The sequence below is a fragment of the Chionomys nivalis genome, chromosome 14 (assembly GCF_950005125.1).
Source record: "Chionomys nivalis chromosome 14, mChiNiv1.1, whole genome shotgun sequence".
Taxonomy (NCBI): domain Eukaryota; kingdom Metazoa; phylum Chordata; class Mammalia; order Rodentia; family Cricetidae; genus Chionomys; species Chionomys nivalis.
Window position 1 is genome coordinate 68,339,239 of NC_080099.1, and position 25,964 is coordinate 68,365,202.

At 42.8% G+C, this 25,964-nt stretch overlaps 1 protein-coding gene across 3 annotated transcripts in view; it reads left to right on the top strand.

Annotated features, from left to right (window-relative positions):
- Osbpl1a (oxysterol binding protein like 1A) overlaps positions 1-25,964 on the top strand; it is a 191,436-nt gene that overhangs the window by 139,980 nt on the left and 25,492 nt on the right. For all 3 annotated transcript variants that reach the window (XM_057789364.1, XM_057789366.1, XM_057789365.1), the window contains one exon: positions 21,012-21,087. In XM_057789364.1, the coding sequence (XP_057645347.1) occupies positions 21,012-21,087 (76 nt within the window). The remainder of the gene's footprint in view (positions 1-21,011; positions 21,088-25,964) is intronic.

Genomic DNA, 25,964 nt, shown 5'->3' on the forward strand with positions numbered 1-25,964 from the left:
ATAAGTGAAGCAGTTTTCTTGCTGCTGAAACACGACTGGGTTCTGCCAAGCAGGCTGTACCATTGCACTGTCAGTGGTGTAAACAAGAGCTGATGCCTTTAAGCCGGCTCCTCCTTCCTTGCTCCCTTGGCATTGCTTCTCCCTGGACAGAGGTCTCATTACTTTCTCCTTTTGATCCAGAGACCTTCTCAGTCTCTTAGGTAAATATCCAGTTTCTATTTCAAGTTTGTTTCATAAACACTTTTAGTCCTTACAATGTCAAAGAAAGTCGTTAAATACATTACAAAGTACACATTTTTGACGAGTCTTTATGCTAGAATACAAAGTGAAAGCTTTCGCTGTCTTCACATCTACGTGTCCGTGTGCTCTTTCTTTCTCAGCCCCTCTGTGTCTGCACTCTCCCATCCCTCCTTTCTGATCTTCCTCATTGTCTTGCTCTATTTATTTGAGGTGGTCCCTCTTGCACCCCACCCCACCCACACTCTTGACCACGTGGTTTTAAACATTAGGAAATGACTTTTTGTGTCACATGGTCTTCTAATGGTCTGCCTTAATCTATATACTCTGTACATTTTGTGTTAAGTCATAGGTTGAGTGCCTTAACGTCTATTGACACATGGGATTTGGTCTCTAGGATTACATTCAAGTGTCTTTTGCCCTTTGGAATTGTGCCAATCCATATTTTGCTTCCAGGAGAGAACTACCTCAGGGGACCCACCTAGAGTTCTTCGATTCTGTTTTCTTTGCTTGTTAGCTCATGAAAAAAAAAAAGCTTCAAATAACAGAAAGGATTTGCAAGGTTAAGAAAATACAGAAGCTATTGTTTTCAAAACCCCAGAAGTTATTCAGAATTGTTACTTTGTTTGCTCTGTTCCTGTAAGGTCTTGTGGGGGACAAACATCAGTGGATATACTTTTTTTTTTTTTTGGTTTTTCGAGTCAGGGTTTCTCTGTGGTTTTGGAGCCTGTCCTGGAACTAGCTCTTGTAGACCAGGCTGGTCTCGAACTCACAGAGATCCGCCTGCCTCTGCCTCCCGAGTGCTGGGATTAAAGGCGTGCGCCACCACCACTCGGCCCAGTGGATATACTTCTCATCTGAAAACACTGTGGGTGTCTAAGATGTGGTCCATGCTTATTGTCTTGAGTCAGGATTTGAAATTAATAGCAAGCTGTTTCACTGCAGATACCCTCAAGAGGCACTCCTATGAGTGCGGCAGCACCTCCTCCCACTGTGGATACTGCTTCACATCAAGGAAGCAGATAGTTCTGCCATCTAGGACAAACCCGGATAAGGAAAACAGCTGGCTCTGAGTGTGCATACTGTTCCCATGTGCAGTGGAGCACTATATAAGCAGGCGATGTGCTTTGTGTTAGAGCAGGGAGTACCCAGCCTCTGGTAAGATCTAAGGTGTATGGTGTCTTCCTAGAGCCAGAGGACACATGGGGGAACACACCCAAGCAGGGCCAGCCGCACTAGCAGAATAGGCTTCTGTGGAGGAGGTGGGGGTCATGTAGACCATGGATTCTTTTTAACAACATTTCTCTTGTGCTTTGGTGTCTCAAGCCTTCTTGTTGTAATAGGAGTGGCAGGGCTGCGTCCCCGGCACCTGGCCGCCCGCATGGCTAGCTTATGCCCTGAAATAATTACACGGAAACTGTATTCTTTTAATCACTGCCTGGCCCATTAGTTCCAGCCTCTTATTGGCTAGATCTTACATATTGATCTAACCCATTTCTAATATTCTGTGTAGTACCACGAGCTGGCTTACCAGGAAAGATCTTAACCTGCGTCTGTCTGGAGTGGGAGAATCATGGCGACTCCTGACTCAGCTTCTTTCTCCCAGCCTTCTCTTCTGTTTACTCCACCCACCTAAGGTTTGGCCTATCAAATGGGCTAAGGCAGTTTTCTTTATTAGTTAACCAATGAAAGCAACAGATAAAATATAAGAACCACCTCCATCACCTTCTAACACCAGCACAGTGCCAGCCCTTGCAGAGGGGTGTAGAGGGGTACCACAGTCTTGAGATAAATGAGAGCCACTGACTTCATGCTCTGCTTCTGCCTTTGGTTAAGGTAGCTCTTAACTCCAGCAAGCATTACCCCAGCCAAGCCTCACCTGCTCCTGTTCCAAGCTCAGCAGGGCCTTACAAAGTACAGTCACAGCAGATTGGCTGGGACCTGTCTGCTTGGGTTTGAAGCCTGCTATAAGCCTGATTCACAGCACACTGTAGATCCAGGGCTCTTCACAGTGTATGCATAGTGATGATGGTTGATCTTACCCTGAGATTGTACATTGGTGTCTCTAAAGTACCAGTATTGTCACTTTCTGATTCTTAAAAGTATTTTCTGACTTATAGGTAAGGCAGGTGATATTATATCCTGCCAGCAGGTTTGAATTACAGAAAGCTTGACTTGTCCAAGAGAGGATCACTAGGACTCCGGCTGTCTATCCAACTCTGGGGTCAGCGAGGTCCTGTCTTTGGAGACAGGGAGAGGATAAGAGAGCAGGCCCCCCTCCTCTGGCCTCCACCTGTACATATATCACACACACACACAAACTGCTTTTAAGTTTAGGCCTTTTTTTGGTAACTACTTAGAATAACAGATATATAGGGGAAATATTCTATTCTGAAACTCAAGGTAATTTGCCTCAGCTTTTGATTCTGTTTCCTGCTTCCATGTAATGATTGACAAAAAATTGACACATTTTCCAAATGGTGATTAACCTCCCCCTACCCTGCCAAGGAAACACAAATGCACTTAAAGTGGAGCTACTTTTAAAACAAGATTGCATGGAGAAAGACATCTTTCATAGCCTCTTCCTGTAAGCCCCATGTCCACCAACTTTCCAAAAAATTCAGGACAGCATTTTGATGGAGATCTGTTTTCTCAGTACTAGTGAAAATCAAGTCTTTAGCCATTTTCCTTTTACAGTAGAATCGACACAGCCTGGCTCAGAAGGCCAGGTTCCCTGCTTGGATCTCAGTGTTTGCAGCTCCATCGTCTTCAGTAGAAGAAACTAGCTGCTAGGTCAAAGGGGCAAAGAAGAGCTGCTCCTATCAGAGGATGCCCCTAGGTATGTGCATCATTAAGTAGGACGAGCCAGGTTCTCAGCTGTCTCTAGAAACATGCCCTCTGATGGGAGACTGTCTAAGGCATCCTGCATCTTTAAAAGGGATTAGAGCAGGATGGTGAGCTACCTCAAAAGCCAATCAAAAGCAAGTTGTTACTACTTATTCTGGGAAAGAAAGTGGGTTTAAAGGTAGACTGAAGAGCTGAGCCACAGAGAGCATGGTCACATCTGCAGAGAGGTGCTTCTGCCTGCTTCCTCTCTGCTTCTCTGTTAACTTGCTGTTTAATAATCCCTGCTTTTCTCAAGTCCATATTATAGGGAGCTGCAGGCTTTGTCTTTGGTGTTCCAGGAAGATACAGTCTATTAAAGATCACCATGCCCATCCTTGTGTCAAGGGGTCAACTAATTTTTTCCATTAAGCACTCAGAGCTCCATTATGAGAGAAACTGTGGGTTCTTAGTGCTTCAGTCAGGCTTTTGATCCACCTGGGGCATGTTCAGGCTCTTAGCACAGAGCTTAAGACATTTCTGTGTAGTGAGAAAAGCTGCCTACCTTTGACACCCACAAATCTACCGCTAATGACACAGCCCAGCTCCTCTGGGAACAGAGGTGTTTGTGGGAGAGTGTGCACCCTCGTCATGCCTTGCTGTGCCCAAGCAGTACATGCTGCAGGCTTTGGTAAACTAGTATGAAATATGATGGTACAAGTGCCTATGATCAGTACAGTCTACTGTGTCACCACCCTTTCTCTGACATTAAACCGCTCTCCCTTCAGGCCCCAAAGGTAGTATTCTCTTCAGTTTTTATTTGAGCAGCTCATATCTCTAGTCTGTGCATGCAGCCTCTGCTTTCTTAGATCAAGGATAATCAAAGGCAGCTACCTTCCCTCTGATGACCTCCTGTGACACCCACCTTCTACAGCGTGCTGAGCTCTAAAGGAAACCGACTGTAAGTCCGGTACACAAAGTTAAGCTTCTTATTAAACTGAAACACTAGCTCAGATGTGTGTTCTCATCAGTATGTTTTGGCTTGAAAATCTGATAGTCTTACATACTGTACCATTAGTGCAGTTATGTGATAAATCAACAGATGTGAGAAATAAACTTCTTGAAATCTGATAATGAGCTCTAAGTTCTAGAAGTGCATTGTAAAAATAAATACATTCAATTTTATAGGTGATTTAAATTTATTAAAATCAAAACTAAAACACATGTAAAATATATAAAAATCACCCTGGCTCCTTCACTTTACAGAACTAGGTTTTGTAAGTGAAAATGTCAGACTCTAAACATATAATTTATAAGACCTAATGAGGGGTTGAAGAGGAGGCTCAGAAATTAAGAAAACTTCACTAGTCTTCCAGAGGAGTTTGGTTTCCAGTACCCACACTAGGCAGATAACTCACAGAATAGATAACTTCTAGGAATTTAATTGAGTAGGTAATTATGAATACTTTAATTGATGATTAGAATATATTAAATTAAAAGATCATCATATATAAAAATTTCCACATTATACCGAAATTTAATTGGTAGTACATAGACTTAGGAGTGACAATATGTTAAAGACTGGAATTGCATCATGAGCTTTGGAGAGCACACTTCCCTTGGTTACACGAGGGCTTGTTTTCATCAGATAGTCGAGCTGCATCCTGTGTAACCTGTCTATCTTTGAACTGTATGGCTGAGGTGTAGCAAATTAGGTCAGTACGATAAATAACCAGGCCAGCTCAAGAACAACAATTATTTTTTTAATGGTTAAAAGGGGAAAACTCATGCTACAAGAGTGGGCGGTCCGACTTCCTATCTGTTCCGCAAGCATTGCGCAGAGAGAACACGCACCTGGGTCCTCCCAGTTTTTCTTTCTGGGGTCCAGGTTGCCACACCTTAATTAGATGTGATTGGTTGGCAGAGTTTCCCCATCACTGAGGAGGTTGATTTACGCTCAGATTTAGATACGGAGACAGCTGAGTATGAATAGAGAACTTGTGTGTCCTGCCTAAGACCCTGCTTTCCATTCTTGTACCTAGTAAATGAATGGATGAGGTTATGATGGAGTCAGAGAGAAGGCTCTGCTGTTAGGAGCACCCCTTCCCTTGCAGAGGTCCTGAGTTCTTTTCCTGGCACCCATGGCAGGTAGCTCACAGCTGACTGTGACGGCAGCTAAGGGCACCCAGTACCTACCCTGGATTCTCTAGGCACTTGCTCTCGCATGGACATACCCCATCCTCCCTCCATATGCTTAATTTGAAAATAACAAAATCTTTTAAAGTCCTGAGCTTTAGAATTTTTAAAGCATTCAGAAATGAAACATTTTGAAACAAATATATTAATTATAAGCATTACTGATTTTGTTGATATAATTTAGTATATGTTCTAAATCAATCATAGTAGAAATTTAATTAGTATTTGTTGTTACATGAATTTTCTTCTGCCCTTTCCCAAGGTTCCTGTTGTGTCTAACATTTTTAATAAACATCCAGAGAGGGGCTGAAGAGATGACTCAGTGGTTAAGAGCACTGGCTGATTTCCAGAGGGTCAAGGTTCAATTCCAGCATCTACATGGTGGCTCACAAATGTCTGTAACTCCAGTTCCAGGGGATTCAATGCCCCCTGTGGCTTTCATGGACACTACGTGCACATGGTACACATGCAGGCCAAACACCAGGGGAAAAAAGGCATCCTGAGAAAGGGATTGCCTATCTAACAATGTATCTGCACTGGCAGTGTTGTTATTTATTTTTGTGTGTGGGGTGTGCGTGTAGGTGGCAGTGTGCCATGGCTCCTGTGTGAGGTCAGAAGACAAGTATCTGTCTTTGCTTTCCACCTTTTGGAGGCGGGGCCTCTTGTCTGTCCTTGACCAAGCCTGCCTGGCTGGTCTGTGAATTTATTGTAGTGATTCTCCCGCCTCTACCGCCATCCTGCCGTAGGAACACTGGGATTACAGACATGCTGCTGCCTCAGGTCTTACATGGTCCTTGTGCTTGTTCCCCAGTTTCCTTACCCCCTGAGCCATCTCTCCGCAGCTCCACAAAAAATGTTTGGGATAAGTGGGGTCTTTGGACCCTCCCAGAATTGTTTCAAGGATCCACAAGTTAAAACACCTTTTCTTTTTTAATTTTTTAAAATTTCATTTTACATTCCGACCACAATTATGCCTCCTTCCCCTCCTCCCACTACCTCACCTTCCCCCAGCCCACCTCCCATCCACTCCTCCCAACAGGTAAGGGCTCTGATGGGATTCAACAAAGTCTGGCACCTTAAGTTGGGTCAGGACCAAGCCCCTCCAACAAGCTTGCTCATGCCTCAGATATAGATCCTGGTCCTGCTGCCAGCGGCCCCTCAGATAGTCCAAACTTCACTCCTTCTCCAACATACTGAGTGCCTAGTTTGGTCCCTCTTATAGTTTTACAGAGACACTTGCCCTTTTCATACACTTAACCCATGTGTGCGTTGTCGAGTTTCTGAAGACTGTATAATGTATGAGGTCCAAACAGAAACTTTCTAAGAATCTAGTTGTCTCATTAACCTGTGCATTAAAGACCTTGCAAGAGAAGGATGCTGCTGTGTTTCTTCTGAGAATGTACTTTTAATACATGGTGACTGGCTTATAGTTATTAAATCACTAACTTGCTAAATAAAAGAAGTTTAAAATTTTAATTTTCTGTGGTTTGTTAATCATATAACCTCCATCAAAAGAAAATCAATCCTTTGGAGCCCTCAGTAATGTATGTAGTTTATGTTTTGGTTTGCATGTACAATGAAATTCACAGATCTTAAAACCTGTACTCTGTCACATATACCTCTCACTCCGCCCAGATCCATCCCTTTATACTTACACAGCTTTCTATCTTTTTTGCTCTTAAACCCATAGGTTCAGGGTGAGTGACATTCATTGGAATGTGATTGGCCTGGCAGAGACCACACCCTCAGAGAAGACTGACTCTCCCTCTCCCTCAGTTACTTTCAGCTTTTCAGTTAGGGGCAGAACTTCATGCCTACGGCCCCTCCACACTGGGGTTTTGCCTGGATTGAGCATAGATATGTCATTACAACAGCTGTGAGCCTGTGTCTGGAAAGCACTGCTTCCTTGTAGTCATCCACTGCTTCTGACTCTTACGATCTCCTTCCCCATCTTTCAGGGATGGTCCTTGAAACACGTGTGTGTGTGTGTGTGTGTGTGTGTGTGTGTGTCCCCGCCCATGTGTGACATGTTTCATTTAGGGCTGAAGATTCCACAGTCTCTAATTCTCCATACCTTGATCAGTGTGGGCCTTGCTATTAACTGCCACTTCAACAAAAAGAAGCTTGTCTGGTGAGGTTTCAGAGATCTCTCACACAGTTGGTACCTTTGCCATATTACAGTGCTACTAGCTGGCACTTGCCAGATGTTGACCTCTTAATCTTGGCCTTCTTAGCTGCCAGACCATGAATCAAGTAAAAGTCTTCATTACTGGTTTGGTCTTGTGTTCTTAGCAACACTAAACAGACTATCCAACCATTGTAAAAATAAAGGGCTTATGTTGGAGATTTGGGGCAAATGGTATTCACATACATCTAACATGCCAATTAAGATGTAGAACACTTTCTCACTACAGAACCTTCCTCTAATAGCCTTTCATTAATTCCCTCTGACTTAGTTAGGGTTTTATTGTTGTGAATAGATGCCATAACCACAACAACTCTTATAAAGGAAAACATTTAATGGGGGGCTGGCTTACAGTTCAGAGGTTTGATCCACCGTCATCATGGCAGGAAGAATGGCACACACAGGCAGACAAGGTGCTGGAAAAGTATCTGAGAGTTCTCTATCTATACCAGAGGGCAGCAGGAAGAAAGTGAGAGACCCTTGAAACCTCAAAGTCAACTCGAAAGGCACACCTACTCCAACAAGGCCGCACCTTCTGATAGTGCCACTTCCTGTAGGCCTATGGACGCCATTTTCATTCAAACCACCATGCCCTTCATAGACAGCTGCTGTTCTCTTTTCTGTTGCTGCAGATTATTCTTGAACAGGATGGCAGATGGAGTCACATAGTGCATGTTATAGATTTGGTTTTGACCACTCACCAGATGTTTTTAGGGGGCATCTCCATCCATCCTCTCTGTCTGTATCTTTTCCTTTTATTGAGGGATGCTATGCGATTATTGGAATATGCCTGTTGCTTACCTCTGTTCTTTGTAGTGTAGATTGTTTCAGTTTGAAGTTAGGTATAAGGTTGCTGTGATTGCTTTTACAGACGTCTTTTTGTGGTCTGGTTTTCTGTTCTTGCCACCTTTAGGGATAGAATTGTCTGATCATAGGAGACATAACATTTTGCTACATGGAGCTAGCTGTTCAGTGCTGTTTCCCATAGTTGTGCTATTTTGTAGTCCTATAAGCATGCATGAGAACCCTCACTGCCCCATCCTACCTGGCATCTGGTAGTCACAGCCGTGAGTCATTTCCTTTCTGTGCTTTTGGTAGCTTTTCTTTAGTGACACTATTTGCCATGTGTTTATTAGCCATGGTCTGTCTTTGTGAAGTATTTGCAGGTTTTGTTTATTTTAAATTATTTCTGTGATTTTGTATCATTGAGTCTTTATAGATTGTGGCTTCCAATACCATCACAAATATATTTCATAACTATTTTACTTGGTAACATGACTTTTTGTTTCCTTAATAATAAATGCAAATTCTTAATTTTTTAAGTAGAAGTTTTTAGTTTTGATGATACCACTTTAAATTTTTTTCTTAAATTCCTCTTTATTGGGTGCTTCTCAAGAACTGACACACTTGGAGCACTGGCCCTTGTGCTCTTCACGATTACCGACAGTGTTTGTCTCTAGCTCAATTCATCCGATTGAGAACAAGCTGCCTCAGGGGTCCTGCACTGTCACATTTTAGTTTCTCACACTAAACAAATAGGTCTGTGTTGGCAGTAGGAGAATGCACTGTGCACTGGTCTACGTATCCTCGAGCCCTGAGTGATAGAAAAGCCTGGCGCAAAGTTTATCTCAAGTCATAAACTAAGTCTCTGCTATGTTCTTGATGGGAACAGCAGGTAATAAAATTTAGTCTAAGTAACTGTGTAGCAACATTTAAAAACAATTATTTAGAAACAATTAGTGTGTATGAGGGGAGGAAAGGAGGAAGAGGAAGGAGGGTAGAGAGGAGAAGAGTTGTGTGCTTTTGGAGGCCAGACATGAAAGTTGGCGATCTTCCTGTCACTCCCCACCTTAAGGCTGTGTTTGTATGTGTGTCTGTGTATGATGGTGTGGTATGTGCGTATGTGTGGTCCGAGGCCGACACTTGATGTCTTCCTCTTCTGTTTTCTGTCCCAGTTTTTGAGATATGGGCCGTCACTGACCCTGGAACTCATCAGTTCAGCTGGGCTGGCTGCCCAATGAGTTCCAAGGGTTAACCTGCCTGCTTCCTTCTCCCCCACCACAAGCTGAGGTTATAGATATGTGCTTCTGTGCATGCTTTTCATGTGGATGCTGAGGGTCCGAACTCAGCCATGGTGCTTATAGAATAAGCATTTTATTGAGTAAGCCATCTGCTAAGCCCTCTGTCATAAGTTTTGAGAGAGGATCTCTCTCTAAACCTGGCACACACTGTTTCAATTAGACTGTCTAGCCAGAGAGTTCCTGGGATCTGCCTGTCTCCGTCTCCCTACCCACCCCCGCCTTCCTCTAACTCCAGCGCTCGGGTTAGCCACATGCTGCTACACCCAGCTTCTGCGTGAGTACTGAGGATGTGAACTTGGGTCCTCATGCTTGCGCTGTGGCCATTTTAACAACCGAGTCATCTCTCTAATCCCATTTGTGTGTTCTAAGAATTAGTAATTCATTGCTGAAACTGCTGTCCTTTCAGATGAAGAGAATGGGTTGCATTCTAATGAGCCCTTAGGTCTTAGCCAGGACAAAGGAGGAATAGAACAAGAATTTCCAGCCATGGGTTTTATCTGATGATGAGCTTAGAAGGCTTACCCAAACATTTTCCCTTTACCCTTGTTTTTGAAGAAAACATTTGTGAACTATATCTCAAAATGAGCCATAAAGAGATGTTTTTGTGTTTTATTTATTGTTTTGATGCATAAATGAATTAAGACTTTATTGCTATTATAATTTGCTCTGTGGTATCATTTGAAAATCTTCTGTCTTACAAATTTATATTTATACATTCATCTCTAATGACTTTCTAATTTGGAAGCTTTAATAAGCACCAGTAGGGAACAGAATAAAGATACAAGCAGTGTTGGTTTAGATTTCAAGAGAAAGAACTTCGACAGTTGAGCAAGGGTAAATGCCAATTTTTCACAGGTGCATACATGGTTTATAAAGCAATATGGTGAACACACTGGTCCACAGACACATGTTGGTCACAGCTGCAGGCAATTGAAAACTCATCTCTCTTGTTATCTCATTGGAATTTTTTTTGCATTCCTTTGGTCTTGAATCAGAGGTAAGAATTGGATTATATTTTGCTTTTGTGAGTATCCAAATGAATATGTGGTTACTTAAAAATCTCGAATACTACAAAATAGTTAATATCATAAAATGTTCATTTGTTCAGTGGAAGCAAAAATTTTGTTGAAAAAGATGGTTTTTGAGTACTTTTCAATGCACTTGCTATGCAAGCATGTCTTATTTTCACGCTTTTTCTTTCTCTGGATCCATTTCTAACTTAAAAGATAGGTTTGTGTATTTTTAAACTCTGAGTACCTGTCCTATGTCAAACTTTGGTAGCATTAGGAGGCAGAGGAAATACACTCTTTTTCCAGGAGAGCTACAGTTCAGTGATTGGCAGATCTTCACAAAAATAGCAGCAGGGATGGGTGAAGATGAAAATACAGCATCGTGAGAAGTGGAACGTGGTGTCATTGTTCTGAATTCGAGCTTTGAAACTACTTTTAAAATCCTGCTGCTGACAGCATGGTTAAGCTCAAGATCTAGGTACAAAGTAGTAGCCTGGGCAAGGAGCCATGCTTCACATGTCCCAGACATGTACCTGGTAAGAGACCAGAGTCAGTTTTAATTCCATTTAATAATATCAATGGGATGCTTAAAGCACAGTAAAATTAAATATGACATTCACAAGTGTGTTCTGTGTAATCATGTCAATTAAATGAAAATACTGTTTAGACAGAAGGCCTGGTATTTTGACTCTACCCAGATGATAAAGAATTCCAATGTATTAGTTACTTATTTGTTGTTATGATAAAACACCATGATGATGGAGGAAGGTCATTGGTTAATTAATAAAGAAACTGCTTGGCCCTGATAGGTTAGAACATAAGTAGGTGGAGTAAACAGAACAGAATGCTGGGAGGAAGAGGAAATGAGGTAAGACACCTCAGACAGATGCCATGCTGCTGCTCTCTGGGGCAGACGTGATGAAGCAAGCCGCCAGGTCAGACATGCTAAATCTTTCCCGGTAAGACTGGTGCTACACAGATTACTAAATATGGGTTAAGGCAAGATGTGAGAATTAGCCATTAAGAGGCTAGAACTAATGGGCCAAGCAGTGTTTAAAAGAATACAGTTTCTGTGTAATTATTTCGGGGCATAAGCTAGCCAGGCGGCCTGGAGCTGGGTGGCAGGAACGCAGCCCGCAGCTCCATCTGCACCATGATCAAGGCAACTTATAAAAGAAAGCATTTAATTGGGCTACGGTTACAGAGGGTTATAGTCTATGAAGCAGAGTGAGGCACAGTGGCAAGAACATTCGAGAGCTCATATCTCCATCTATAACAGGAAGAGGCAGAGAACACAGGGAGAATGGCGTGAACCTTTAGAAACATCAAAGCTCACCCCCAGTGACACACCTCCTCCAACAAGTCTACACCTCTTAATCCTTCCCAAATAGTTTCACCAACTGGGAACCAAGTATTCAAATGTGAGTCTATGAAGCCTGTTCTTATTCAAAACAATACAACCAGTGAATTACTGAATGACAGAAAGGAGAGAGATTTCATCAAGTACCACTTCCTTACATTATAGTCCCCAACCACAGTCTTAGTTAAAAAAATCTTTGACATCCCCAGTATCCCCCACCCTCCAGCAGCCCAGCCAGCAGTTGTTAAAGAGAGCTGTGTTCTTGTTTGTACATACTTCCGCTGATGTGAGACCCACTGACCACAGTACCTGTCTTACCTGTCTTCCTTGCACAAAGCTCTTTCATTGGCCATGGCAGTATGGAACCTGTGTTCTCATCTGCTTTGTCTCAGTCAGAATAAGTGGCATCAAAGAGAGCTATTTATCAAAGCCTTTGTTATAGTTGGGAAGCTTATTTGACAAAGAACCACTTTGCTAGGTCATCATCTAAAACTGAAATTGCTAAATTGTTCACCCAACTCAATCCCTCAGGCTAGAAAACGAGATGGGTTTTCAGGAAAAAATGCCATTGGTATCTACTTTGTGTTGACAATTCTTTTTTTTACATATGTGGCCCAGAAAAAAAATGTTTTACATTTTCAATGAAATACTTGTTTGATTACATTTTAATTACATTAAATGTGTCTCTTTTTACAAAAGAGTGTCTGTGTGTGTGTGTGTGTGTGTGTGTGTATGCATGCATGCACATATGGGTCCTTGTGTGCCTTAGCATGTGTGTGAAGATCAGAAGACAACATGGGAGAGTCTGTTCACTCCTCCTACCGTGTGACTCCCTAGAGGATCAATTCTGGTTGACAGGCTTGTTAGCAAATATCTTTACCTGTTCAACCATCTCATCAACCCTTGACCATACCATATTTAAAAGTAGGTTTGACTACATATGGGGTTTGCGTCTATGTCATTACAGCAAAAGTTTGGTTAGCAGTACCTACCCTTACTGAGGCTGTCTTTGCTAGGGTTTCTGCTGCTGGGATAAACACATTACCAAAAGCAACTTGGGGAGGAAATGGCTTATTTCATTTTAGAGCTCTCAGGTCACAGTCTGTCACTGTTGGAAGTTAAGACATGAACCTAGAGGCAGAATTGTAGCAGAAGGAATACTACACCACCTACTGGTTTACCCCTTGTAGCTTGCTCAGTCTGCTTTTGTATACCATCTAGAATCACCTGCCCAGGTATGGCATCACCCAAAATTGGCTGAGCCCTCCCACATCAACCATTAATCAAGAGAATACCTCCATTCCTCAGATCTAGATCTTTTCCATTGATGTTCATGTCTGTTTTTATGCCATGACATGCTCTTTTGTTACTGTGGCTTCTTTTTCTTCTTTTTAAAAAAATATTATTTATAATCTTTGAAGGTGTATACATTTATGTAATGTGTCTTGGTGTCTGTCTCTACTCCCCTCTTTTTATCTAGGATGCTCCATCTTAGTTACTTTTCTGTTGCTGTGCTAAGACACCATTATTAAGGCAGCTTATAAAAGAAAGTGTTAAATTTAGGCTTACAGTTTCAGAGGGTTAGAGTCCATGATGACAAAGCAAAAACACAGAAGCAGGAAGAGCTAAGAGCTCACATCTTGATCTGCAAGTAGACAGAGAGAGACACACTGAGAATGGAGGGAGCATCCAGTGACACACCTTGTCTAACAAAGTTACACATCCTCGTCCTTCCCAATTTCCCAGTTAGTTCCACCAATGGGGGACCGGGCATTCAAACATACCAACCTATGGAAGCCATTCTCATTCTACCATAGCCCTTAGTACAACTCCCTACCAACTTATTGTGCCCCCTTATACTTTATATAAATTCACCATTGGGTCCAATTACTGTTGCTCATATGTGCCTGCTATGGGGCCAACTACTGGGGTATGGGCAACCTACAGGTGATCACATCTCCAAGGATAAGTGGATCTCCCTTTCCCAGGTGACCGTACCCATGACTTCTTGGCAGGGATGGGACCATATGGATCCTTCCCCCACCCCATGCTGGAATTTTGGTTGTCATGATTTTGTAGGTGACTATAGCTGTTGTGAGCTCATGTGTGGCATGGTCATATCATGTGTAGGAGATAGCCTTTCACAGCGCTCCTCGTCAGTGTTCTTTCTGCCCCCTCATCTGTGTGTTCACTGAACCTCGGGGTCAACAAGGCTAACACAGACGTGCTATTTATTGCTAAGCATTTGGTCCCTTATTCTCAGCATGTGGGCAGTTACATCAAAACGGATGGCCCAAGTAGAGAGCAGCGTAAGTGGGTTCAAAGGTAAATATTTAGAATGCAGTTTGTTAATGGGGACGTTTAACAGAAAAGCTACAGTAGGTTCTGTTTTAGGCCCATGGGTTTTTGACTAGGCTTGCAGTATAAGATACAAACTCTACCCTTTGTAGCTCACCTCAGGTTCAGTCAGAAAGTGGGTGATTACTATGGAACAGTCATGCCACTATTGTGCCTTGCCTGGCAGGTCCATATGATAAGGTGCAGAATCCAGTGCTGGTAAGACCTGGTGTCTGTATTTTCTCACCCAGTAGCCTGTGTAGTGCCTTCTAGCACAGTGAAACTAGTCAACAGAAAGAGGTTTCCTGGTCGGCTTATGATTGATTTTTCTGTGTCCTGAAACCAATAATGTGTTGTGTCTTCAACAATAGGGTCTTACCAAACAGTGTTAGTGAGCAACTAAGAGCAGTGGCCATAGCCTGGGTGGCTCTGGGACCTCCCTGAACAGTGTCTTGTATGAAGGTAACCCATACCAAGAGTGAGGTTTTCATGTACTAATCCTTGTCTTCTGGGAGCAAAATTGCTCACTCCTGGGGCGGTACTTTTGTTTAAACTCCTTTTGTTTAAATTAGGGTTTTAATTGGCTTATAAACTAGTGATTTCTCTAAGACTTCTTCATAAATCTTTAGTTTTGCTTAGCCCATCAAATAACCCACCATTCCCCAACACCCTTGCTATGATCCCCAAATAAACCTTTGATTCCCAGTATACCCCTCCAAATGTTCCACCTTATCTTTCATCCTTTTCTATTTTGTTGGTGTGACTTTCTGTTGAGCTATTTGATTTATTGAATCTATCATTTCCTTCATTTTGGTTTTCATAAATATTTCTAGTCCCATTTTCATATCCTGTGTTGATTTTAATATTTAATTTGTGTTTGTATTCTAATTCATTTCTTTGAACATACTTACTATTTTGAATTCTTTAACCTTTAAATTTTTCTAGATCTTTGTCATTTGGTGCCATTATTCTGGGATTGGTAGTTTGGCGAGAACACGAGTTTGTCTTGGTCTTTTCATGCCATTTTATTCTTTGTATTAGGACTTGTACATCAGGAACTAAGTCACTGATTTTGTTTGTTTCTGGTTTTTTATTTCTTTCTTTTTAATCAGGAATGTTTGCAGCATCCCGAAGGGACTAGATTTGTAGTGTGTCTGAGATGCCGTTTTCCTCTGCTAGGCTGGTTTGCAGGGTGCCCAACTACCCCAGTACTTCCCTGAGTGTAGAACATCAACCACATCAATAGACACTGTCCAAGGTTGACCCTTTCCTTAATTGTCTCTAGCATTCCTTTCCTCGGATTTCTTCTTTGACTGGTTTTCTCTTTCTGTCTTCTCTGTTTAATATCCTGGATCACTGTCTGACTTTGGCTTCATCTGTGTATGGATCAAACTATTTCTGGCTTGGCCAAATAAGATGAATTGTACAGCAATGTACTCTTGAATTGGGAGATTTTCTAAAACTCCTCGTGAACCAGTAGCAAGAGTGCTGTATAACTGGTTCTGTCCCAGGTGTCTGCTCATATACTCTGACCAGAGTGCGCTGCCATTTGACATGGGTGTGTTTATTGCCCCTGGGAATTAGGGGATGGACTTGAATGGAGAGCACTCCCAGTGCCTCTGTTCTGGTCAAAGCTTAGTTTTGCCTGTCTTGCTTTATCATCATTATTATCATCTTGATGGTGCTGTGTACTTAACATGGTGGCCCATTGGACACAAACAAGAGGCCAGTGGGGGTGTCTGCAAATAGATGAATCTCTGAGTTTTGTCAATTTTCAAGGCCTGATGTGTGGAGTTTCTCTTAGGGTTTCAGCTGTCCGAGTATGGGTCAAAGGTAGGAGGTGGTTTGCAGACCCTAGCCCAGTTTTTCCTACAGGGATTTGTGAAGCTAGCATTACTTAGTTGGAACTCATTTGGTTCAATTTGAACTCTGTCTGAAGAGTGTTGAGCAGGAGGACTATGGTGGGACAAGTATTGACAATACCATTACAAAGATAATACAAGTGAGGTGACTTCTCATTCAGAATCCACATACTGTGTTGTTGTGCGGGCAGTCATAATGTCATCTGTATGGTCCAGAACTGAGCCAGGCAGAACACTGTCAGCCCCTGGTACAGGGTGTTTTCTTCTTAGACTGTGGGATAATAACCCTCAGATGGACTCAGGGAGGAGAATAGCCTGTCTGTGCTCACTGCTGAGCCCTTCTGACTCCTGCCTTGAGCTAACACCACTACCCCGTAACACAGGGACTACTCTCTTTTTTTCCTTGTCTCCTAATAGAAAGTTTAAAATGCGGAAGTTCTTCTCAATACAAATTTTTTTAACTTAATCTACCTCCATCCTTTCTTTGCTCTTCTTCCCTCTGCTCTTTGGCACTGCAGATGGAGCATATTCTTGAGCTGGTTGTGAGCTGGTTTTTTGTTCTCATTGACTTAGGACTCGAGTAGTTTGTCTTCCAGCACAATCTTAAGAAATGACCACTGGTATGACAGCTGCTGTGCCCTGGTGGCTTTAGTGATGTTGAATGTGGCTCATGCAGCTAAGGCACGGGACTGACTTCATTCCGTTTTCACTAGTGTACGCTGCAAGGAAGCAGCAGGCATTTCCCACTGTACAGCCTTGCATTCTTCTAGCTACATTTGACTTCGGGTTCATAGCAGAGTTGATGTTCTGTGAGTGTAAAGTGCCTGCATTTAAAGACACTGTGTAAATTGATACATGTTAAAATGATATTTAGTTGTAGCACTTTCTTACAGTGTTAACTTGCTCATTGCAATGGCAGAATCCCTGGCAAGACCTTAGAAGGTCAAGATACTTGGCATTCATGCACAGGTGGAGGGAGGCTCACTATAGCCTCACCCATAGCTGAACAGTTATTGGCAGCTGATGTGCTGAGGGAGGGAGAGTCAGTTTTCTGCAGGGGTATGGCTTCTGTTTGCTTGACCTCCTTCCCATAGGTGACTTACACTCATACACGTTTGGGCAGCACTGCTTTTGGACTTTAAATTATTTGGAGGTGGGCATAAAGTTGGAAGGGAGAGCATGCTGGGGGTATTCCCAGAGGAGTTGGAGGGTGGATATGATCAAAATACATTGTATATGTGTATGATATTCTCAATGAATAAATCTTAAAAAGTTTTACATGAAACTTGAGGGAAGGTTTATTTGGTTCTTAGTTCCGTAGAACTCAGGCTTTGGTCCTCGGTTCCCCTGGAGGAAGGAGTCTCAGGACAGGACTGACTTTGCCTTCTAAAGCATGTCCCACTGCCTTCTTCCTCCAGCAGAGATCTCTTCCTCCTCAATATCCACAATAAGAAGTTGCTGGCTGGGAACCAGATGTTTGGCAGAAGAGATTTCGGGAGCATTTCATAGCCCCCTCCCCCGCCCAATAATGACTAAAATTAGTTTGCTTCTTTCCTTTTTACTTGATTAGCCTGGGTCTTGCTACATTTGAAATCATGCATACTGTTCTCTCTGTGTTCATCTAACAGGGACGACTGCATACCCTTGGCATCATTGACATTGGGCAGGTCACTCTGTGGGGTCAGTCATGGTCTCTTGTAGCCTGCCCAGCACTCCTGGTCATGCCTTATGCAGCCTCTGCCAGAAACCTTTCCTCAGATGGACAGACTCCCTCCCCTCAGGTCAACTGCCCCAATTTCTGCTTGCACCTGTAGTTAATTCCTATTGCCTTGGGTGCACAGAAAACCAAACACTTTCTGGAAGAGAAAATGTCTACTAGCAGACTTAAACAATCCAGAGTTTATTCAGCAAACACTTCTACTGTGCTGGGCACCATTTTAGGCATCTACCGTGGCAGTGGATTAAAACCCAGACTCCTGGGACCTTCCATCCTGCTTGGATCAAAGTCACAGATAAACAGATTATTCAGGTGTCACATGATCAGTGCTGTGGAAGAGGGTGTAAAAGACAGGTCAGGGAGGGTGGGATAGTAGAGGTTTTTCAAGGGTGGTTTTATACCTGTCACTCCACATGCTATACTTCCTGTGTTCTTTCAGAACACCTATTTCCTTTGCTACTGGGTAGACATGTTTTCTAGACAGTTTTCTTGGGCTCTGGTTAGTCCTCCTACATAGCAGTGTTAAAGACTGTTGAAATGGCTCTAGATCTGGGTCCCAGTTTGTGTGCCTCTTGGCTCTGTTTTGGCTGTGTGCCTCCTTGCACATTCTGCCATTGCACCTGTCCTCCTGGCAGCTCTGCAGCCTTAGATCATGGTCAGCAGCTTTGAGGTCATTGTTGATGCAAGACTTATGCATGGCATCTATTCCAGTATGCCAGTATTGCTCTCAGAGTTTCTGATCAGTTGATAACACAGTGTGGGCTGAATAAGGTTTGCATCTACATGGCCCACTTAAGAAAGCAACAGTCTGTATAATCAGTGTTCACCATTCATAATTCCTTTCACCTCTGTTTTCTAGTTTTGTTTGGATTAGATATCATTGCTAATGATTTGGATTTCTTGTAAATAAGTAATTAGTACATTTTTGTAAGATACCAATGAAGGAAAAGTAGAGGATATTCCAAGTGGGACTCCTGGTGGCAAGACTGTGGCAATTTCTAAATGGTTATTACCAAGATTGGGGTCTTTATCTTCTGTTTTTAAAAAATGCATCTGACAGCTAGGTGGTGGTACACACTTGTAATCCCAGCACTACAGAGGCAGAAAGATTGAAAGTTCAAGGCTAGCCAGGATCCTGTACATAGAGTTTGAAGCCAGCCTTGGCTACATAACAAACCTGTCACAAACACATATCTCCAAGGCATTTGTTGTCTGTGTTGCCTCTGTCTAGTCTTTAGCCAGAACAGTAGGATATGCCTATACATTTAATGTAAGCACTTGTTGGGAGCGATCCCTGCCCTCCCTCAGTCTGTATGAAGCATACCTCAGGATTACAATTGACAAGGCCTTAACTACATTTCAAATAACCTGTTTAATGGACAGGAGAGGGAAGACATTGCTTATGTACATGGCTAACACCATATTATGAATTCTTGTGGGAGACAGTATTAGGGATCTGTGCTCCTGGGATGTGTTGTCCATGTCAGAGACTGGTAGTCTTGGAGACTGGGGGATATAGTTTATATACTGGCTGTGGCCCCTGCTTTAGCATATTGGCTGATTGATGGCTCTGCCAAATGGGTAGCACATGTTCCTGACAAGAAAGATCTAGAAGAATTTCACCATAAAGGTTTTGAAGTGATATTTGCTTCAAAACTGAAAATCCAATTACAGTTCCAATTGATGTAGGGGCTCTTTAGACTATAATGGTTTTGTTGGGTATTTTGGGTTTTGTTGGTAGCTGTGGTTTTCTTTTTAAATTTATTTTCTATACATAGGTGTTTTGCTTGAATGCATGTCAGCGCACCATGTGCATGCCTGGCACCTGCAGAGGCCAGAAGAGAGTGCAGATTCCTTAGAACGGGAGTCATGGATGGTTGTAAGCCACCATGTGTATGCTGGGAATGGAACACAGGTCCCCTGGAAGAGTAGCCAGTACTCTTTACTGCTCTTTCTCTCCAGCCCCTTGCTTTGTTTATGGAGACACAATTCCCTCTCTGTTCTTTGGCCTCACCATCTCCATGCTAGGACTATACGCATGTGTTACAGTACCTTCTTTGATTGTTATGTGTGAATATCTCTTAGAAAGCAGCTAGGAAGCTGACACCCCTTACTGGCAGACCCTTGTCCTCCCTTACCATAGGACTGCTCTTCTAATCTGTGTGGGTGGGTTTGGACCCCTGCCTACCAGGCCTGGCTTCTGAATGCCTGAAATCCAAGCTGGAGACGCCTGCTATGGACAGTGTCCATCTTGCTGCTTCCGGAACTCTGCAGAGGCCTTGAAACTGCTCCTCTATTGAGGTCTTCCAGTAGATGGGTGTTCTCAGTTTCTTTCCATGTCAGTGCCTGGGCAAGGTTTGAATGCATGATACAGAGCTTTAGCTTTCTGTTGGAGGGGCTGCTTGTTGGTTCCCAGCTGCTCAGCCCTGAAATAATCACACAGAAACTATGTTATTTAAAACACTGCTTGGCCCATTAGCTCTAGCTTCTTATTGGCTAACTCTTACATATTAATTTAACCCATTTCCATTAATTTGTGTATCACCACGAGGTTGTGGCCTACCAGCAAAGTTTCAGTATGTCTGTCTCTGACAGCAGCTCCATGGATTCTCTCTGACTCTGCCCTTCTTTCTCCCAGCATTCAGCTTAGTTTTCTCCACCTAGCTCTGTTCCCCTATAGCTCTGCTCTAGGCCCAAAGCAGTTCCTTATTAACCAATGATATTCATAGCATACAGAGGGGAATCCCATATCAGCTTCCCTTTCCATTTTGATCATTTGTTTGCATTTCTCCATTAATTTTCTAAGGAGCTTTAGGATGGCATTTTGTGTCCTGCAGTTAGAATATGGTGGTTTGTTGGATCACAGTATAGCTGGTAGGGTTTGAGTCAGGTAACAGAAGCAGATATGCCAGCACATGAAAGAACATATGGGGATTCTTTAGAGGGGAGGTGATCTGGCCTTGTCCCAAGGACCAGGAAAGATAAGGGCACGGCATTCACTGCAGTGCTGAATACAGAGGGCCTGTTGATCTGCTCGGAACTTACCAGGGGTCAGACCTACAGTGAACCAGTGTATGACCCTGATTTGCTCTGTCTGTGACAATGCACTTTTTTGCACTGCATGCCTGTACTTGGGTCAGTGACAGCATGCTTTTCTTTCCAGTGTTGTCGGCATTAAAATGAATCATTTCTATATTTTCCAGAACAAGCCTGCCTTCACCCATGTTCTCCAGAAATGATTTCAGCATCTGGAGCATCCTCAGAAAATGCATTGGGATGGTGAGTCAGCTTCTGCTTCCTCTCTGAGCTGAGTGGCTGCCTGTTTGATTGCGCATCCTTAGGAAGGGGATCTTGAAAAAATAACATGGGAGTGTGGCCTACCTGTTGTCAGAATACCCATGAGAGTAAGAAATTTAGCCTTCCAGTAGGTTTTTCTTGAGGAATCTGAATCTCTTTTCATACTATTTAAAGGGGCTTTAATGTGACTTTCAGATAAGAAAATACTTTTCTTTTGCAGCATGCCGAATCTGTATTTCTCTATACGTCACCTTAGAGGTTCTCTCCAAGAACAGAGCCACTACGTAAATTCTTACTTTACTTGGAGCTCTGCAGAGCCGTCTTCTGTCTTTGGCTCTGTCAGTGTGGTGTGGTGGATTACGGATTGTGTCTCTGCTGCATTGTCACAGAGTGTCACAGGGGTGGGGTGGGCTAATCTGGGTGAGGGAGGACAGTGGCAGAATTTCCTTACTGGTCAGTTCTGCCACCTGATGCTAGCCTAGCGGTCTCTTCCTAGTGTGATCTTCGACCACGAGGAATGATGATAATTTAATAACATGGATCTCAAGGTGCCAAGGATTCAGCCTGAGTGAATGCTACATTAGGATGTTCAGCCACTCTGCCCACCCCCAAGTTCTTCTAGTGTTCCTTTGCTCTGAGATTGGGCACCGTCAACAGAAACTTCCTCAGTGCCACTTCCAAGGAGCTCATCCCAGAAAAATCCAGTTTAAACCAGTCTTCTGAATCCTTCACAGAGAATGATCCAGTTGAGCTTTGGGAAGCTGGAGTTTGATCTCAGTCCTGCCGCTCCTTACGTGAGACTGACTGGTCAGGTGTTCCCCCTGTGCCATGCTGCCTCCTGCATCAAATCCAGTCACTAGTTCATGCTTTAGAGATGTGCGCAAAGATAGGTCGTCGGTATAATGTCTAGATATTTGCTAGATCAGCACGGTGCTCAATGCATAGTAGTCCTCGTGTCAGCAGTAATACCAACCGAGAGTCGGCATATGCTTCAAATTCCTTCAGTCATATTAGGATCCAAGACAGGAAACATATGTGGCAAATGATGTATTTATTTTTTTTTTTTTTTTTGGTTTTTCGAGACAGGGTTTCTCTGTGGCTATGGAGCCTGTCCTGGAACTAGCTCTTGTAGACCAGGCTGGTCTCGAACTCACAGAGATCCGCCTACCTCTGCCTCCCAAGTGCTGGGATTAAAGGCGTGCGCCACCACCGCCCGGCAAATGATGTATTTAAATAAGATGATGATTATACACCCAGTGAGCTATGGGCTAATACAAGTCATTTGTTACTGACTTTAATACTCTTTATACTGAGGATTCAAGACAAACATTTGTTTTCTGTGAAGTCAGTATTTTTCAGACCTTCAAACGATGTGTTTATCTTGTCATGTAACATGTAGTTGTGAGTCTGCATGTGCTCCTAAAATGAAAACCAACTTCACAGGAGAATAATTATCATTACCACAGTGATTTTTTTTTAATATTAAAGCAATACTGATTTCAACTCATTGAACTGACTTCATAACTTGCTGATAAATCAGAACCCGTGGTTTGAATAAGGCTCGTCTGTGCTCCTGTAGAACCAGTACCGCATCTGCCTTAAGACGGTGACGTCATGTGGCACTCTTCTTCCTGAGCGTTATGGAAGATGCAGCTTTTCTGTATCTCTTGTGTCAGCAGATGTCAGGTGCCATGGTGGTCATTGTGTGGTAAATGTTCGCAGAGATAACCATCAACATGACTGTCTTTAGAAGTTACTGTCTACATTAGCGCTTACCTTCCTGAGTTAGAAGATGGCATCATGTTGGGTCAAGCCTGTCTTTGTTCTCTTGAGACCATGACTATGCTTTTATTTTTAGGTACAGTGCTATGTGTGCAAATAAACACTTCAATGAATCATAAATAAAATAAAACAAATACAGTGTGTGGCTTGGTAGAGCCCCATAGAGTGTTTTGAAACTTGTCTGTAGACATGACTGACTGAAGCATGGGCAGAGAGCTGCAGTACTGACATTGTAGATTATTATTGTGAGTTTAAGTGACGTCAGCAGCATGTGACTGTTCTTGAGGTACTGACTGTGGAAGGACTGCCTCTCCTAGGCAGCAGGAAGAGTCAGGAGGTGTAAGTGCTGGGCATCAACAGAGGTGGAAATCAAGATATTGTGGCAGAGTAGTGTAAATGGTATCACCATAGTGAAAATTGTGCTTTTTTATATAACTCACTAATATATACTTGTTTACCTTGCCCCCCAAACCATCAAGACTTATAAAATAGTAGTATTCTTATGTTTTGATACCTTTAAAGAATTTTAAAATATCCTTTACTTCATGCCCATGATTCTGTAATAGTACCAATCGGAGTTTGAAAACCAGGGTGCATGCCTTCTGCTGTCCTATTTCTTCCCTGAGCATTGTGGGATCTCTTAATTTGGTAATAAGATTTTAGTTGGTTGGTTGGATTCATAGGCTCTTGGTATGCAACCTACGCTGGTTTTGAAGTCTGAATCCTCCTGCCTCAGCCTCCCAAGTACTGGGATTACAAACATTCACCACCATGCCTGAATTAGAAGTTTTAAAAATAACAGAGACAATGTGACCTTTAGTCCTGGCCGGCCTATTCACACTGTGCATGAGCACTGGGTCAGACTGACAGTGTGTAAGTGCCCCTGGCTTCGGCCATCTGAATTCTAGTTAATGGCATGCTGATACAGTGATGTATGGTGTGATTAGAAGTATGACTTTTAGAACTCACAGGAGTCAGAGGTGAACAGACTTCTGCAACTTGGAGTCCAGCCTGGTCTGAATAGTGAGTTCCAGGCCAGCCAGGGTTACAGTGAGACCCTTTCTCAAAAACTAAAACAAGACTCACAGGAGAAACTTATCTGCTAGGGATGGTGGCGTCTGATTTTGTGACCATAAGAAGGTCCCTGTGTTCTCCCTTCAGGTCCCCCATAACTAGGTAATCTAACTACAGCAAGAGTTCACTCTCTCTGCCCCCAGTATACCATATTTTGCTTTGTTTCTTAAAAGTATAGAATCTCACATTTCTCATGCCTGTGAAGCCTTTCTTTTCCTTTCCTTTGTCTCAGACAGGCTTTTGTTACCAAATATCAGATTACATTCCATGAAATAAACACTTTATATAACTAGAATCTGATATAAATCTCTTTGTGATTAAAGCTTTCATTAAGCCTGCCCTGCTTCCCAGCACTCCTGTGGCCCTGGCTATGGGAAACCTTTGCTTTATTGTCTTTTGCCAAAGGTCTCCTTAGCCTGTGCCCCTTCCCCTGTCCCTGGTTGCTGAGGCTTTGTCAGGAGGGCCACCTACAGTTCAGCTTGGGTGTTCCTGCTCACAGCCTACACAGAGGAGCATGTGGGCCAGGGCAAAGACCACTTGCACTCAGAGTGGACCTCCTAACCCTGTGTGCATTGCCCTCGCTGGCAGCACTGGGGCCTTAGTGCTTAGTCACTGTGAGAGATGACAAAGGTCTGGTTTGTGATGAGTGCTGACTTACTGTTTTTTCATATATTTTACATGCTGACCACAGTTTCCCCTCCCTCCTATCTTCTTGTTCCCCACCACCACCTTCCTTCTGTCCACCCCAATCCACTCCTCCTCTCCTATGAATGCTGACTTTTAAAAATGGAAGTTCTGTAGCACTCTGAAGGGTTCTGTTGGATCTGCTACCACAGACGTGTGCTTGCTGTTACCATATTTTTGATTAAGTACATAATCAAGGTGCTTTTGAATAGTTCAAAAGTGTAACATTCCATTTCCTCTTATACTTTGTATTTCTTACTTTAGTTTCCACAAAGTAATTAAGTTGCATTGAACTAATTTTTATCTCTGTATTTTATTGATTACTTTGTATTTCACTATCACAAAATATGTCTAAAGTGAATGTTACAATGACCATAAACTTTACTGCCAAAAGTTTCTTTGTGCCATTATTATAAATAGTATATCAGTGATATTTCTAAAATATTAGCATAAGTGGAGGATACTATTTGTGTATGAATGAGATGACCTGTTGCAATTAGATTCATCATGATAATGAGTAGCCATCTCCAGCTGCAAAAATGACAGTGAATTTTTGCTGCTTTAATAGACACCAAGATTAAGAAACTCTTTGCATATTAATAGACAGATGGGAGTAGGAGTTTGTGGGATTTTTAATGTCTAGGATTGTCATTCAGTTCTTTGTCCCTTAGCTATGTGCCAAAAATTAGAGTACATTATCAAAAATAATTTGTTACGATCTATAAGCTGACAAATCAAGTAGGACTTTTATTGTTTTTAAAAACAACTATGGAAGCCTTATAGAGGATTTTGCTTCCTTTTGTGGCAGCCACAGGCCTTGTGGTTTGGGGGATACGCTGTGAGAGACTTTCTGGGGCTTTCCCATCTGCACTCACACAGTTCTTTGACTTAGTGGTACCCAGCCCTTTAGACGGGATTCAGAAAACTCCCTCTATCCTAAAATACTTTGGCCAAGATAGTGTTTTTGGATGAAATGCTTTTGTTTTACCTTGAGCCCTGAGATATGTGTTAGGAACTTTTCTATACTGTGGCAAGTTTCCTGATAGAAGCAGGAGGGAGAAAAGATGCATTCGACTTCCTGTTCTGTGGGCTTTAGTCAAAGGGTGGCTGGCCCCATGCCATGAGGCAGAGTGTCCTTGTGGTTGGAGGGAATGGCAAAGGAGGCTACTCACTCAGGGCGGCCAGAAAACAGAGATGGGAAGGGGCCAGGGACAAGACACCCTTCAAAGGACACACTCCAGCGACCTGCTTCCTTCAGCCAGCACATCTCAAGTGCTGTCACCAGGTTTGAAATCTGTCAGTGAAGTCAGAGTCTTTAT